This window comes from Lissotriton helveticus, chromosome 12, assembly GCF_964261635.1.
Source record: "Lissotriton helveticus chromosome 12, aLisHel1.1, whole genome shotgun sequence".
NCBI classification, from domain to species: Eukaryota; Metazoa; Chordata; class Amphibia; order Caudata; family Salamandridae; genus Lissotriton; species Lissotriton helveticus.
In genome coordinates, this window is record NC_136073.1 from 171101597 (window position 1) to 171120047 (window position 18451).

At 42.5% G+C, this 18451-nt stretch overlaps 1 protein-coding gene across 4 annotated transcripts in view; it reads left to right on the top strand.

The window, feature by feature from the left end:
• Positions 1-18451, top strand: part of LOC144799631 (P2Y purinoceptor 4-like) — a 267888-nt gene that overhangs the window by 220751 nt on the left and 28686 nt on the right. For all 4 annotated transcript variants that reach the window (XM_078671055.1, XM_078671053.1, XM_078671054.1 and 1 more), the window contains one exon: positions 6004-6089. In XM_078671055.1, coding sequence (XP_078527181.1) covers positions 6004-6088 — 85 coding nt within the window. In that variant the 3' untranslated portion in view covers position 6089. Of the gene's footprint in view, positions 1-6003; positions 6090-18451 lie in introns of those variants that run through there.

Sequence of the window (18451 nt, forward strand, 5' to 3'; positions counted from 1 at the left end):
AACACAGAAGTGTTGACGCAGTCACGGTCGCGTTTCCGCCAGTAGACTCTTTATGGCTTCATCAGGACAGGGGTACTAAAACGATGTTATAAAAACAATAATTATATCCAAAACAATGTACATGTGCAAAAAACATCTCCCCCTTCTGTGTTAATGCAGTATCCGCCGTGCTCAAAGAACCTCAATCCATACAAAACTCATATAAAGGCACCAGCAAGAGTGAAACTCCACAAGACCAGACTGAACCACAGTGTATAAAGGACATATACCAGCAGTGAGTGGAGTAGATCAAAAAATGATATGGGAAGGAGAAAGTGAAAGGGGTCCACCAAAAAACGTAAAACGACTAAAATGTGTGTTCACGCATGCCAGCAAGCATTCTATCAATATTACCATCCGGCAAGAACAGACGTACCTTGCAGAAAAACTATCGATAAACACGCCACTCCCACCAGGGGAGGGCAAAAGGGGAGCGATCCTCTCAAACTAATGCCCGGGGCCCTACAAGAGAAATAACCACATCTGTATTCACAAGGAGGGCGGGGGCTAGACCGGAACAGAGATCACTTCCCACATTGTACATATCACGCTCTCACTCATATAAACATACCTTTAGGGCACTCACAAGCGTGCAGGGTCCACTTGTCCAAATAATTGGGGAGAAAAACCGCGTGGAATGCGTTAAATGGCACAAGAAAGTAGGGCGGCGAAATTACGCTCCTACAGCTCCTGGTGAAATGCAACAACAACACTACTGAGTCACTGAACAAAAAAGCAACAATAACCTAACAGTATCTCATCAAGTCCATACTAACCAAAGGGCAAACAGCCCAGGACGTACATACCTTACAATGAAGTCGCACTGGCTCAAAAACCGGTATCAACAATCCACAGGCAACAGACTCTCAAGTTCGTCTAGCTCTCTCGCGTAGCTCCACGACTCATAAGGAGCGTGTTGACGTCATACGTCAAACGTCGGGCGTCCCTCGCCAGGAACATAAACAAAGGACACCCGAACGCCGTTACCACACAGTCATCACTACTCCCCTACAAATTAGAAATGGAGGAGCGACTGCCTCACATGGAGGTATCGGCATCAATCACAACCCCATAGCCCTCTGGGAGGAGCTATAACACATAAATAAACCACCACATACATCTAACCAGTCATCCCAAGCATCAAGGAAGTGGTCCAAATAACCACATACACTTTCCGTTGATGCACCGAACCACACGAAAAAGATAATAAAAATAATATAAAATAAATTAAACAAGCCCATTATAATCCCAGTGCAGTAGAAGAAAGGTGTACAACCGCCACCTCAACCCATACTAAAAAGAAAACGAACAGGAGGTACCGATCGCCCGACCCCTACTGCATAAATAGAGGCACTGCATAATCACATGAGGATTCACACTCTAAACCCACAAAAGGGGAACGAAAACCAACAAAGTAATAACAACAATATACAAAACAGAAAAAATTATTACAAATCAAGACAAAGAAATTTATACACAATATCAAAAAGGTCAATTTACAGTACAAATGTAATCAGAAAGGGGTACAGTATCGAGAGGTCTATTCTAGTCCTGTAACTGGTCTTATGTTAAGGGTAAAGTCCACATTCCCCACACTGTATTAAATCAATGCCCACAACTCATCGTGATCGTTCAATCCATTTGAAGTGGTGTGGTATCTATCAATGAGTCTGGCCTCTACTCTGTTCAGTTTTATTTCGAGTTCTCCTCTGCTTTTAGCGGTAACAACCACTAAAACTGCCCACATCATCTCGTCTTCATTATGCCCCGCCTCAGTGTAATGAAGTACCAGTGGGGCCCCAATTAGTGAGGCACGCCCATAAGAGACTTCCATGCGTCAGAAGAAAACAAAAGCCAGCCCCTGATGAGAGGCAAATCGGCCTCGAAACGCGTAGGGCTACCAGAATTGTTTTCAGAATGCTGAGGAAATGGGAAGCTGTCGAGTGACTCCTAAAGGCTCGGACCATTGGATAAAAAATGAGTGTGGTCTTGTCAAGACTGTCATCGGAAGGATGAGGCTTCTGTAGTAACGTGAGCGGGCCCAAGCCAGATCTAAGGATCAACCCCAAGAGCATCGCACCCCTCCTCCCCCACCTGCGGGGAGGATCCCAAGAAACATATCAGCAGTGGACGAGCTGCTGCCTCCCCAGGCATGCATGTGAGAAATTTTGAGGCCACATGACTGCTGCCCCTCCCAGGCTGTGTGTGAGGACTTACTGGAGACAGCCACTGCAGCTTTAGCTCCTGCAAAGTGGGCATGCTCACAGACTCCAGTCTCTCAGATCCGACTGGTGCGGGTAAGACAGATTTATGGGCCAGACGGCCCCAGGGGAACATTGCCTGCCATACAGCGCCTCGGCACTGGAACTCTTTTGAAGAAACAGAGTGGGACTGCTTAGACTTTGACTACTAGTGGGGCTTCACCTGAATCTTGCCTATATCAAATGGGGAATAACCGCTACTGCTAGCAAGAGGGGAAGTGGGACTCCAGGACCCTCCTATAAAGCACTAGCACCCTGACCTCACTGGATTGTATGTATTGTTTGTGAGTTTTGTGTTTGTTTACAAATACTCATTTCTTCATAAAAGCAAGTATTTGACTGGACAATCATGTATTGCTGCTGCTGAGCGTATTTTTTGTTGTATGTGTCTACCTCCCCACCCAAGAAGTCTTGGACTGCTCGACTCTCATTACCACTGAGGCTCTAGTGATGAAGTGATGACTTGAGTAGTTGCTCAGGATCCATAGTAGTTCGGGCCCCAGGACATCATGAGTTAAAGGGCTCAACCCCACAATTGGGCCCAGTAGCTCCTTCTTACCCTGTGGCCAGTTGAATGGGGTTCTAACAGAAAACATCCTGGAATTTGATAGGAATGCATTTGCAGCATGTGGTGTTGTAGTTCATATGCTGTGCAGTGTCTTGCAATCTGATGTTAAGGGCAAGTTGTTTGCATGAAAAATATTAAGTTTTGGCTTTGAGTGTGTCTTGCTATCACATGCCTGAAAACCACAGCGCATTCTCAGACAGACTTTGTTGTCTTCGGCCATCATGTTTGGAGCTAAAGTTTGGTGCTTCATCTTTTAAACTGTGCAGTGACCGGAAAATCAAGGTTTCAACTACATCAAAATGAAGTATGCGTTACCGAACAAACATCAACAGTCTCTGCATTGAAGATATATTGAATCAATGCATTCACAACAATTTAATACAGCAGGCTCCTGCATCCAGATCATGCAAGAATGAGTCCTCCTCAGGGGTGATGGGTGGAGAATACGCCTTTTCAATTTTGTCCTCAGTATTGCACAAAGTTGGCATAACCCAGTGTTTCATGTGTTAATAGAATAGCCATAACTGTTGTTTATAGCTTGGCTTCTTACAACGCCATACAATCAAAGAAACCGAAAGAGGTGGCTTCAGGGATGGATGAAAACACAGATGCTGATAAAGACTCCTCAAGTCCTTGAAGGGGGCTGAACCTGGAGAATGAATCACAATTTTGAGATGATAAAGTGTCCATACATGAGTTTGTACTGCCATCGGAGTCAAAGCGCAGAGGATTGAGATTAAACCTCAGAGTTTAAAACTGGCCTCACCAGCACAAGTGGGCAATTTTGAATACTTTCTGCACCCAGAGTGCCTAGCAGACTTAATCCGCATCTCTAATCTAGTCACCCGTGGGTACCCAAAAGCCTGCTTTGAAACACAAGGACATTCAGCCATGTTAAGCCACTTCAATGTTGAAGAACAATCTTTATCAAAATAAATTGCTGAATGCACACCCTTGTCAGGTGCTGCACCAGAACGAAGACAATTTCAGACCTGAAAGAAGCCTCGATACCAAAACGAGTCACCAAACAAAGTCCCAGGGATGAGAGCATTGATTTTCCAACATCATTGCACAATGACATGCTGATGGTCTGGATTCAAGACAAAAAAATTCTCAGCATCACTTATATAGAACACATTGTAGCAAATTGTCTGATCACTCTGCCACCTTTGGGCAAGACTTGTACTGAATTCCAAATCACCTTTGAGGAGCCCATGTCACCCAAGCTACAACATTACCACATCCGAAGTGAACATCTGCACTTGAATCAAACAGGCAGTCTCCATATTGAGAGGCACCTGCCACCAAAAGACTCCGTCACCATCTGTCACCATCTGTGGCACAAGACACCAATGCACATGATGATGATGACAGCAAGGGGCATCTTTATTAGTTGCTTATCCTTAGAATCAGAAGATACCTGGAATAAATACATGACAGATTAAGTTAATGAAACGCCTTGTGGGCAGACCCCAAACATTCTCCTGCAGCCAATACACATTCAAGAGACTAAACCACACTTCGCATTTTGATTACATACTTTTATCCCTCAAAACATGTCCCAATTGAAGGATATGGCAATTGTAGGTAGAGGCCACAGTGAACTAAAATTAGAGCTGAAGGCCTTTCTGTACTCTGGGTATGAGAAGGTTGGACCCAAGCCATTGGGAGGTGTCATTTTAGCAAATAACAAAAAAAGCGCTGACATGGGAATATGTGGCGGGTCATTCCGATTTATTAAGCCAGGTGTATTCCATGGTGGTTGGAACCCTTGAAGCAATGAGCGCCTCTGGGTCCCAAATAATCAATCCTAGCTCGATCATGGATTGTCTTGAAAAAGTGTTTGAAATTGAAAGTTGATTTCTAGAGAGCCCTCAATAAAAAATACAAGCCACCCCTGGTATAATGACAAATGCTGAGCAGCAAAAAGTTCATGCTTAACTCTTTACAACCAAAAGAACAGCACCATATCTCCCTGGCATGAAGTCTTCACAAAAAAGCCCTGGCTCAAGCCAAAGCTAGCTGGGAGGAAGAAGTGTGGAATGACTTTGACAGAGCACCGAACAAAGAAATTCAGTCATCCGCCATCCTAATAGACCCCTTAATCATCAGCACCTGCGCTATAGTTTCATGGGCACTAGTTAAGGAAACACTCATTTTTGATAAGCACGGGAGATTAAGTGATTTGCCCTGAATCACAGTATGTTGAGCCGAGGCTCGAACCTGGTTTCCCATCTCCAAAGTCGGCAGCTCTGGCCATTACGCCACATCCTTTCCACGCTCCATGGTTTGTAGCTGGCTCTGTTTTAGGCGGTGTTACAGGAGAAATGGGCTGGTGCAAGCTGCCTCCTGACGAGGGCCACAGCACTTATTTCTTTACTAATTAACCGCTGCTGCAGACCATACTATCAATATTATGTGCCCACATGATATTACTGAAGTTTACAAGATTGATCAGTTCATACACGACACAGGTAACTCCTTGTAGGAAGTGCAAGCTGTATCTTGTAATCTGAAAGAAAGACTCCTCGTGGAAGAGAACCTGTGCAATCGAGTTCTTAATTCTATTGATGAACCTTTCTGAAAATAAACAAGTGCAATAGAGTTTGTAATCCTCATGATAACCCCACAAAAATACACAAATGCAAGTCTATCGCTACTGCAAAAGTCTGGCCAGATATTACCATGATTTCAAAGATGTCTTTTGTCGACTTCAATGATTTAAGTAGTTAGTCCTGGCTTCAGAAACTAGGTCTCACAGTTGCCTAGCAAGGGCACTATGGACTTAGATGTTTGACAGACCACGTCCTTCCTAGCCGCGATGCTTCCACACAGACTGCATCCACACTGTGCACTTCTCCATCCCCTTTTGCACCTAAAGCCATGCAAGTTCAAGAGTTTCGGACTAGCACGTCATTTGTGGCCGGCGTGTAGGTGTAAGCACACCCAGAGCATCATCCTCAGTTCAGTGGGTGAGACGAATGTGTTCATATGGGGATGATTTTGAGCGTGTGCTGATGTTTGGCCTCTGGTGCAGTAGGGTTTCCTCTCTAGCTGACTCCCTTTCCATTAAGCCTGATGACTACCTGGGTTCTCCACCCATTCCTTGGTACTCTCTCTTCTGTCTCATACCAGGTCAGCAGGACACTCAGATAAGGAGTTGGCGAGCAGAGGAGGTCACACCGTGAGTCTACAAACATCCCAGTCAAAGGGCTGCTGAGGTAGGTGTATTTGTATCCCTCGTGCACTCTCTCTGGGTACTCCCTGTCTTTATGTGGTGAAAAGGATGCCAAGGAGAATCTAATCTCAGTGACTCTGCCTGCCAGAGCCTCCTCTCACTCTGTACCTAATAAATCTTAATTCTCGCCTCACTCTACAGTAGTTCCTGCTTCACTTTTCACTTCCTTCCCTCTTTTTTTCACAAATCCTCAAATCTCTTTCTCAATACATTCTATCATTTTCCCTCACAAAACTCACTCATCCACAAATGACGTTCCCTAGTTTTCTCTTCTCATCCCATGTCACCTTTCTTGGCACTCTTCAAATCATTCAACGTTATCCTTCTATGTGGAATTTAGATGCGGTGTGGGACATAGGCTTGTCTCCTCCTCCCTCCATTTCCTCTGTAAGGGCCTGCTGTTTTGTTTATGTCACTTTACCTTTACGTTGTCATGCCCTTGATTACAAGTGATCCAAAGGTGACGGGTGTCCCACACATTGTGCAGTCATGGCCAAACCTACAACCCTGCCGCTGTCCAAGTCACAGCACAGTTCTTTTCTTCCTGTAATCAAATGTCCTTGCTTCACATACCTAAGTATTGCTGATAGTAAAGGAGACCACAGTAAACCGTGGGCCTCTTCGAGATCAAATTGTGGCCATGATTTGAAATTCATTTGAACTTTTGAGCTCACATCGCAAATTCTTGTCTGAGTCAATCTATGTCTGATCTGGTAGGCACTGTAATCTTCCAGCTATGGGCAGCCGCTCAGACAAGCAAAAATTCTCCATCAATGTGTCATACGCTTGCTAGACGGACTCCACTGTGTTGCCCACAATGCCTGCTGGTATTCCACTTCTCCCCGCTCCACTGCACTTCTTGCTAGAACCGTAACAACCAGCAAACCCTTTCTCTGCCGTCCTTAGTCCGCTTTGCAACTTCTAGCTTCTTCACCCGGTTCTAAGACTTCAAGTTGTCTCCCTGCGCCCTCTAATCTGTCCATTCCATCTCAGCTTTTCCTTCCATCTTTCCAAAAGACTGATGTTTGAATTCTTCCCCGTCTCCTCCACCCCTTCTTTTTCAGACTATTGTTACGCTTCCTTACTTGAGGAACTTCAGCATTTTTTATTTGGCCCACCTCTCATCCCCCATGTTTCCCAACAATCTTCTGCTTCTTCCTGAGAATCAACCAAACCTGACTAGGGGGGCTCCTTGTAGGTTTCCTAGTTGCCTGGTTATTCTTGTGGCCAAGTTGGCTGGTGGCCGCAGAGGCAGATTGCTCCTTTTGATGACCTTACCCTCTTTCCGCAGAACATCTCCCCATCGCCTTTATTGGACTAGGTAATCCAGTTTCCGTTTCCCAATTAGTCCGGTGGCCACCAACTTGCACCAGTACCTTGATGGAGTTTTGTGAATGCAGGTGTAGAATTGCCTATAGCAAGCCCTCTCTGCAGCATAGCCTGCTTGCTTTCTTCTATTGCCTCTCTGCCCCAGTCCACAACCCTATTCCTGCTCTGAGGACACAACAGCCCAAAGTCTGCAACATCCCATTGTCCCTGATCTCAGCTGCAGGGGCCGAGCTGCAGTATTGCCAGGTTCTGAGTCCCTGTAAAAGCACAAGGGAGATCAAAATTGAGCCCAGTATAAAACCAACCTTGTATTACTCAATAAGTGCCAACAAACCTGTCTTGTAATATATTCTGTGGACATATCTAGTTTGTTTCTTAAGACCTCTCCACAGAATATCTTCTGTATTTATTATGTTTTTCCTCCTCCTCTGGTTTCACGTAAAAGAAAGTTTTGTAAAAAGCCAATAGGTGTGGCTTTAATGAGGTAACACATGCAAATGCACTGATGCACACATTGTGTTGCCATGTGCTAGCACATTGAAGTCAGACTTATTGACTTAGACATGGCTTGATTTTTTTTTTAGTCTCTTGGATGTTTAGTTTAGATCTTCAGTTTTACAGTAATTCAAGCCTATAATAACGTTTCATTGCATTAATAAGAATATTTTCCTGTGATGTGCATTAAACCTTAAGGTTAAGGTTTCTATACTTGTTCTAATTACACCAGTCTTCCAAAAAACACTTGTAATACTCTATTGAAATTCTATTTTCTGTCAGTTTTTTGTATTTAAAGTTTTTATTGTAATTATACGACCACCTCGTTTTTGCTGTATATTTTCTAATTTTTCTTTTATGTTTATGGCATATGAATGCAATAAAAAAATCCATGGCACAAGCTTGCAAGTCCAGATCTCCTGGCTTTGCCAATGCCTGTAAAACCTAGAGAGACCCGTACTTCCATATCCGAAGAGATGGTGCTCTCTTTAACCTAGATAGTTTGAGACAGTGTGCTATGTGTCACAACATCATGCAGATGGGAATCTCACCGTCATATTCACACTCCCAAATCTTCCAGTACGTAAGGTGTGCAGTGGATGTACCGGGAGCACCACCTATTTTTCGAACAAGAGTGATGGTGTCAGGTTATGGAGCGGGATTTTTTTTATTTTTATAAAAAAAATCTACAGCAGCGTTGAAAAATGGAGTACCACAATATGGGTGCCCGCACCCAAGACAGAATGGCCTTGCGTCGCTTGCCTGTTCTTACAGGGAAAAAGCAAAAGATCTCAGGGGAGCAGCAGTCAAAAAAAACAAACAGAATGTAGACAGAAGGGCAGGGGAGGGAGAAATACACAGGAAATCAGGAGAGATGTGTAGCAATCAGTGACATATCGAAGTGGACGGTGATTTGGGTCATTGGCCTACTTGTGTGATAGTTGAGTGGGGGGCTCAAGCTTGTTCTGTCTACAAAGACATTTTTTAAAACACATTGGGGTACATGCATCAAGGTAGGGTTTTGCGAGTCCTCAAATGCGATTATTAAAAATAACGATTCCTAAACATTTCGTATCTGCGATTTGCAAATTGCGACTCGAAATTAAGGAATGGCTTCCCGCATGCGCAATTTGTGAGTACCAATAGGTACACGTAAATTGCGCATGCAATTTCAAGGGTGCAAGGGTGTCAAAAGGACTCCCTGTTGCACCCCTAAAATTGTGATGTGCACCCATGTTGCGCACACACATGCCCCAAGGGCATGTGTGTGTGTAACCTAAAACTTTGAAAAATGCACTTTCGTGCATTTTTCTGAGTTTCTGCTAAATACCATCAGGTTGAAATAATCGTATTTAGCGGTCCAGAATAGCGCTATTTTAAATGCAATCTTGCATTACATTTAAGGCATCGCAATTTGCGATTCCTTAAATGCAATCGCAAATTGCGATTTTTGAATTTGGGATGATGCATCCCAAATGCAATAATTGCGGTCGCAACGCAATTTCAAATGATGCATGTGCCCCATTGTTTGTAGTTTGTATTAAAATGCTACCTTTAATTAGGAATACTTCAAACCGAAGCACATGACTTGTCTGTGTTAGAACGCGCAGTCCCTTAGTTACAAAGGACACGCCTCTTACATTTGTTCCCTACTTAATTACACTTGTTAGACCACTCCCTACACTTCATAGGACACATCTCTGAATTTTTACTGTTTTGTGCTGCTCTAGGTCCTGCCTCTTGTTTTGTATCCCTCTAAGAGCGCTGCAGAACTGGCAGATGACGGCAGAGTGGGACTGTATTAGTGGTGGTGAAAAGAGAGGGACAATAGATTCCCTCTCACTACAGAACTGGAGAAGGAGCGCGAGAAAGCATGGCTGTCAGTTAGGGACAGTCAGGGGTAGCAGCTGCAATCCTTAGTTTGCACCCTGGTACCTCTGGCACTGCCCTTGCTTTCCCTGGCACTGCCCGCGCTGCTCCTTGTGTCATGTACCATGCAGCCCAAGGCGGGAACACAAAGAAAACAGGATCCTAACCAATGGGTGCTCTTTCTGTATTTGCCATTCCTTGGATTTTGCAGCAAATAGAAGGATGTTGATGGGTGAAAGGCTTCACATAAAGCCAACCCTGTGGTGTCATTGGTGTCAAAGGGTGCATAATGTCCCTTCCTTAACCCCTGGCATTTTGGCGAATCACTAATCCTTCAAGGAGAGATGGGGGTCTCCCTGAGAGCTTTGTTTGCATGAAATCAGGAGAGACTGTGAAGCCAAAAAGAGAGACCAGCATGAAGAGTGAGGGGTACTCTGTAAAGGGAAGCTGATGGAAGGTAGGTAAGGGAGACACCATCTTAAGAAGGAGAGGAGGGGGATCCCCAGGGAGAGAGGGAGAAAACAGAAGTAGGACCCTGGCCTGAGGTCGGAGAGAAAATGGTCCATCAGGGTTAAACCCCACCACAAAGCAGGGGGTCACAGCTTCTGTGCGGGGACACGTTTCCAAGTGGAATAATGAAATAATATGGCTCATGGGTCTATGTACATGTCACTGAGCCCTGCTTGGTTCCCCTCCTGGAGGTCCATATGGACTTGCTCATTTGCCAACATTCTTGAATGTGTGGGCACTATGCGACTTTCACAGTGCACCACCTACAGCGTGAGGCACGTGCTCCAGGGAAGGTGCACACTGCATGAAGTAAAGAACTCATCACTTGAAAATAAACGCGTTTAATTTCAAAACGGCCTCTCATTGGTTCATCCAGTCTGGAGACGCATCTTCAACATGTGCATGTGCGGGCGGGAACCAAATGTGCTTCCTTGGTCAGGATTCACCAAAGGCCGCTGTCCACGTGACACTTTGAAGTGTTTATTTTGTCCAAGCCTGCCCCCCCCCCAGCCCTCTCAACGCCACACAGCAGGAGAAAACAAAGTGATTAACTCTCATTAGAGGACCTTGCTGATAGCAGATAGTGCACAAGTACTCACAGGCTCCTGTGTGCAACGTAGCAGTTAAAGAAGAAAGGGGACACATGCATCAAAGGTAGGAATTGAGAGTCCTTAATAGAGATTATTAAGGAATTGCTATTAAGGAGTCGCAATTACCTATGAATGTAGGATTCGCAAAACAAATTGTGATTCCTACATATTCCTTAAGAGCGAATCTCAAATTGCGACTCGCTATTAAGGAAAGGCTTCTCATTCATTCCTATGGGCCTCTAGAATGAATGGGATTGCATTCGCAATTTGCAATTACCAAATAGGGTGCAAGGGGGCCAAAAGGCCACCCTGATTCACCCATAGAAAGGTAACTATGCACATGGGGCGCACACACATGCCCTAAGGGCATGTGTATGCACCACAATGCACTTTCAAAAATGCTTTTTTTTTGCATTTTTCAATGGAATTGCAAATTACCTACTGTTCCCCCTTTTTTTTCCTTCTTTTTTTAACTTTATATTCCTCCCCTCCTGATCACAGTGAATTTAATAACTCTTTGGCAGCGTCCTCGGAAGTTAGAAAGTAAGTACGTTCTTTGTGAATTATCTTTAACTTTGCAGGATTCAGCAGAAAAGCCTGTGCTCCTTTCGCCTGGAATTGGGGTATAAGCTGGCGTAATTGCCAGCGAAGTTGAACCGTTGCATGACAAAAGTCAGGACGCACAAAAAATTCAATATCTTTGCCCTTACGTTTCCTATTTGGTCTGGCCAAATCATAAAGGGCTTCCCTAGCTAGAAAATTATTCAATGAGATCAGGATAGCTCGAGGTTTTGCGGCCATATCTTGTCGGCTCTTTTGAAAAGGGAATCTGTGCGCCCTTTGAATTTCTGTCTCCCATCTCCATTGTTTTAGTTCAGGAAAGGCTTCTGTAAAAAGATCAATCATGTATTGTCTGGGATTAGATCCTTCATTTCCTTCGGGTACACCAAGAACTCGAAGATTATTCCGGCGTGATCTATTTTCCATATCAACCATCTTCCAATTAATATCTTCTTTTAGCCCCTCCATAGCCTTTATTTTTGAATTTTGCTGAACCATAGAATCCTCTATTTGCGATATCCTGGCCTCTGTCTCGGTGACCCTTGCCACTGTGTCATTAGATATCTTCATTACTTTCCTCAGATTATTTTGCAGTTTTTTTACTGCCCCTTGAGTACGGAGGTTCTCTGTTCTTGTCTCCTCCCTATGATGTAGCATGACCTGATACAAAATCTCCAATGTTATTTCAGGTGTTTCATGTCCTTCCTTATTTATGCTAGCTGCGTTAGGTACGTTGTCGTCCTGTCTTAGTCTGTTAGGAGATTCTTCCGGATCTGATTCCGCTGAATCAGATAAATCATTATGTTCCGGATCAGAGAAAGATTTTTCAAAATCTTGCAGAGATTGGCCCCTTCTTTCCAACTCCTGTTCCTCAGTACTTTCTGAGTCTAGGGCTTGAGACAAGTCTTATAACAACAAGGGGGACGGAAGTGGGACAATATTTACCGGGGTCCAGTGTACGTGTCCTATTACTGCAATCAAAAAGGTGTACAAAGTTCCCCACAGAGAGTTGATTAAGGGAATGTCTCTCTCTAAAGAGTGTGCAATGTTCGCGGGATTGAGGTAATCCCTTGACGGAATTGAGGACGCCTCACACAATTCAAAGGTTGGACGACTCTTGCCATCCCACCCGATGATTGTTTTGTGTCATCATTGGCTTCCTGCTCCAACGGCAGGCTGGCGGTGCAATGCCTGTCGGGTAGCACAGGGTGCTACTCTTTTAATGGAGATCTTTTATTCCTTAGCCAGTAGATGCATGTGTGTGGGGGGCCAGTGCAAAGTGCAATTGTGAGCGTGAGTGAAGTTAAAACAGGTCAGTAGAGTCCATTAAGACCTTTAATGACATGGCTCACTGCCTCATTTAAAATTGGTGAAGGGAGGGGTACCGAGGCACAAAAAGTAAAGTAATATGGCCTCGTTCAACCCTCGCCTATAGTGCGGTCAACATGTTTCATGCCACTAGGGCAATTCTTCAGGACCTAAATGCTCATCAACTTATAGGGATTATTTAACCATTAGCATGAAAGTTAAATATACAACCTGCCAGAGGTCGCAGGATAGAACCCTGCGTGATTTCCCGCCCCGGAGTCCCCGGTAGACGAACCCCACTGGCTGTCCTTGTGGGGCCTGAGCTGAAAGGTAGTTACCTTGAATGCTCGAGGCACTGGGCTTGTAAGCACCTACCCCTCCCACACGGCGGAATCGCAGGACAAGTCTGTCATGGAATAAAATTTTCCTGCAGATTCTATAGATTCCAAATCCTCCCCTAGAATCGATGGTCCGGAGCCCATTTGATCTGACACCACTTCAAGTTGACTCATTTCTTCATTCGCCAAAGTATTTATATTATTACTGACTAACCCAGTAATGGGTACTTTACCAGGAATTGTATTCAAAGCATCAGGACTTTTTGAAAGGTTAGTTGAGCTACCGATTTTTTTCACAAACATTCCCGGTATTTTTTTGGGAATCGCTCCTTGCCTACAACTCCCAGAATCCACCTTGTTCAAGTTTTGTACATCCGTTAATGTTTGTACTTCTGGTATACTTTCACCGCGAGAGGGATCTATTACAGTCATATTTTGAGAGACTCTCTCGTATGAGGCTCCAGCAGAAACTGTGCTAGTTGTACTCACTGCACCAGTTGCTGATAACGCTGTCGATGTTGCCTCTCCATTAATCTCCTGTGTTGCCGCTGTAGCCGCCCTTGTCTTTGGCTTCTGCTGCCTTTGAACCACTGTATAGGGGTTTTTTGGCGCCATTATCTTTGTCCGCCCACCGGGGTAATGCTTTTTCCCCTGTAATTGTTGGCAGCTGTAGCTGCTGCTGGCGTTCTCTGCTCTTCGGTGCTGTTTAGTAATCGCTCTGAATTCTCTGACCAGGTGTGGAGACGGGGGAGGGGTAGGATCGCTGCTGCCACGCTGCTTGCAGAAAACGCGAGTAGCTCTTCCACGGGTCTAACCGCATACCAGAGCCGACAGCCAACAGCTATCCGAACAAATCCGTGAGTTTTTAATTTATTTCCTCCAAATATTCAAACGACTACAGTCCGTCTCTGCTAATACTGCTGCTGCTGCCGCTATGCTCCGTTATCAGTCCGTATCCTTTGCGGTGATTTGTGGAGCCGGTCGAGAACCTCTGCTGCGCTGCTCACACGGACACTATCGCGTCCGCCATCTTGCCCCTTCCGTGGAAAAAAAAAGGGGGAACAGTAGTTATGATATGGTGACATGGTGACACGGTGACATGGTGACGGGGGAAGGGAGTGGGAGTGGGAGTAGGGAGCAGGAGTAGGGAAAAAAAGGTTTTTCTCTATATGTCCTTATAAGTATCAATGTATTTTTTTCTGTTTTCTGATTCAGTAGCTCGCTACAGTGATTAGTTTAAATGCACAAAGGATGTATACTATATGTTGAAGCATAAGCTTTCAAGATTTAAGAAGCGGGGCTAAAAGATTCTTATTTGGTATGATATTGGAGTAGTAGTAACAATATGATGTGGAACCATAGGGTGAGAGCCTCTTAGCGCTTATCACATCATCAATGAGAGGGACAAACCAGTCCCTTTGCCCTGATAGATTGGGGGAGGGAGAAGGGGTGGGTGGGCTCAGGTTGAGCTTGGGGTGGGCCAGCTGGGAGGGTAAAATGGGGAAAAAAAGGGTTGCAAACAAAAACCAGAAATTATCTAATGGTGTAGTTATAGGAACTTTCCTTATTTTTTTTGTCAAATGCAGTTGTTGTCTAAGTTCTGTGAAAGGTATGAGACATATAATAAGATCTGAGATGAACTTTGAAATGTATACTCTCATTAATATCATTAATATCATATTTATGCTGAATGTGATAGTAGGAATAGAGAAAATATATCAAATAAATGGAAAAATTGAGAATCTGTTCTTGGAATATATGCGGGATTAATAATAGAAAAAAGAGGGGAGTTGCTGCTCAGATTATACAGACGATGAAATTGGACATTCTATGCTTACAAGAGTCACATATTGCATGGAACGATAGAAAAATTTATGATGAGCTGGGGATGAAATTATTAGTATGTACTTCACAAGGTACAACTACCAAAGGAGTAGCAATTTTAATTAGAAAAGGGTTGGGGATCCTAATCAGGAATAAGGCTGATCAATATGGTAGATGGGCAATAGTAGAGATAAAAATTGATAGCAAAATCTGGACTATTTGCTCAGTATATGCCCCAAATTCAGACGACCCAGAGATTCTAAACTTCTTAAATCTAGAATTAGCTAATTGGTCTCCATTACTAATATTCTGTGGGGATCTTAATCTTCATATAGACATAAAGAAGAATGTACGTAACATCTCACATTATCAAGGGATTAAAAAAAAATCTTTTAAATCTCTAAATACTCTTTTAATGGATCATGGGTTGTTTGATGTTGCTTTTGAAAAAAATCTCTTGATAGCTGGATTCACATATTTCTCTTTTCCCCACAAAAAATCTGTATGTCTTGACTATTTTCTTATTAAAAAAATACTACTGTGCGATACCAAATTTGAGATCTATCCGCGAATAATCTCGGATCACAACCCGATTCTAATTGAAATTAAAATCAATTTAATGACTCCCCAGGTTAGGACATGGACTTTTGACAGAAAATTGTTAGTGGATACTGAATACGTAGATATTATGACTAAATGGGTAAAAGAATTTTTCGATATAAACAGAGGGACGGCCTCAATACAAAATGTTTGGGATGCATTTAAGGCAGGGATCAGAGGAGAATCATTATCATATGTTATTAAAAAACAAAAAATAATACGAGAAAGGGTAGATCAAGGCTTTAAAAATGTATTATTATGGGAAAAAAAATTATCAACGGCAATTATTCAAAGTCTTCCAATTGCAGATATTGAAACGAATTTAGCAATCCATAAAGCTGCTTTATACGAATCTTTTGCTTCAAAATTGGCAGGGATAATAGCGACTCATAGATCCCAATTGTATGAGATGGCTGAGAATGCGGGGAAAATTTTGGCTAAAAGAACTAGGCAAAAAGAGGTTTACAATACAATTGATTCAATTAAAGATGAAGCAGGACATGTACATAATAATCCTGAAGAAATTCTAGAAACTTTTCGACAATTTTACCAAAAACTATATACGTATAATGATGATTCTTATTCTTCGCAAGATTGTATGAACTTCGCTAGAGCTAATACTCTACCACTTCTATCTTATGATCAAATGTTAGCTCTAGAGGCTGAAATCTCTTGGGAAGAAATTGAAAAAGCATTAAATTCTTTAGCATTAGGAAAAGCCACTGGACCTGATGGCATCCCATTGGAATTTTATAGGGTTTTTAGAAATGCTATAAGACAAGATATACTTATCACCTTCCTAGAAGCACAGAGAGGTTTTCCACCGGAGTCCTGGGCCCAGTCGCTGATAATGACATTCCTTAAAAAAGATAAAGATCCACTAAACCCGGCGTCATATAGACCGATATCTCTAATTAATACAGACAGTAAGTTATACTCAAAAATATTAGCAACACGATTGTCAAAAATAATTGTAACAATTGTATCCCGGTGGCAACACGGGTTTATCCCAAATAGGGATACAGCAGATCATGTACGGAGGGTCGTAGCTATTATGGACTGGGCTGAGGGAACCGAGACATCAATAGGGATCACCCTATTGGATGCCGAAAAAGCATTCGATAGGGTGACATGGCCCTATCTATGGGATTTGTTAATAATAAAGGGCTTTGGTGAGGGAATCATAACTGCTTTCAAAACCTTATATAGAAATCCAATATCATCAGTTAAAATTGGGGCTATGAAATCAGAAGTATTTCCAATTCAACGTGGAACACGTCAAGGCTGCCCATCCTCCCCACTCCTCTTTGCTATCTATATTGATATCTTTCTTAACCAACTAAACCAAGATGAATATATTGCTCCAGTGACAGTGGGGGGTATAAATTACAGAGCCCTTGCATATGCAGATGATTTAGTCATACTTACTACGGATATAGAGAGGACGTTTCCTAGAATTGAAGATCTGGCAAATAATTTCGGCTCCTTTTCAGGATACAAATTAAATTTATCTAAGACGCAAATAATCTATGTCGGTCAAGACCCTCCATCTATTGGCAATATAGTCCGTGAAGCAACATATCTGGGGATTAAATTAACTACTCCTATAATAAAAATTCCAGACCTAAATTTTGCCCCGATTTTGAGGAAAGCGAACTCAACATTGGAAAGAATAGACCATTTGCATCTATCCCTATACGGCAGAAATAATGTACTAAAAATGCTAATTTTGCCAAAATTTATATATTTATTTAGAACAATTCCTTTGGAATTCCCGTTGGAGTATTTTAAACAACTTAAAGAATGTCAGGAAGATTCTTATGGGGGTACAAGGGCATCAGAAGGGCATATAAAAAAATGATACTGCCAAGGGATAGAGGGGGATGGTCTGTTCCGCATTTGTTATTTTATTATCTTGCTACAATACTTCCGTGTATCGCACCATTAATTGTGGGCAAAAAAACTCCCATTTCAAATGCACACTCTCCTTCGATCTATGAAGTAGTTCTAGGCTTGGATTCTAATAATCAATTTCTAAGAATAATAGAACCAAGCTACTACAAAAAAAACAAAATTTAAGATCATATCAGCAGCTTTTAAAGCATGGAGAATCATTAAAAAATTGGTGGGGATCTCCAAGGTTACTAGATATACTCCCCTAAATTCTCCACACTGCTTTCCCCCCATTTTTAGAGACGCAGTGATGAAAAGGTGGAATAACAGCGGTATATATTTTTTGAGTGATTTATATCTGACTAATGCAAATACTCTAATATCCTTTTCCGATTTACAACAGAAATTTAAAATTCCTTCGCAAGATTACTTTAAATATCTACAGGTATCTAGCTTTCTAAACTCATTAATGCTTAATAATTATCAAGACTTAAAATCGATCTTGTTGATAGATAGTCTGTATGTTAAAAGAAAAATAGGATACTATTACAAAATTTTTATGACTTTTCTATCTGATGATCTTTCTGGGATTCAACAAAAATGGGAAGAAAAGTTGAATGTAGATAATCTGATGCTGGAGGAATCAATTATAATGGCTAATAATATTCTGATTACAGGACGATCAAGAACTCAGCATTATATGGCAATGTTTAACCTCTATCACACACCGGAAAAAATTATGAAATGGGGGGGCACAGCAGGTATAATGTGCAACCGATGTATGCATATAGGAGCAGACTCAATACATATGTTTTTCTCATGCATCAAATTACATGGGCTTATTCAGCAATTACAACTCTATATTGAAAGAATTACAGGAAAACTGATAATTCTTACACCAGAATTGATTTTATTTGGACTTTCATCTGATACATTAATATTTGAACAACAACATTTGATTTTTATTATGTTAGCTGAATATCGAGCATGTATAACTCAGGAATGGATTAATTCAACTCCACCATCGT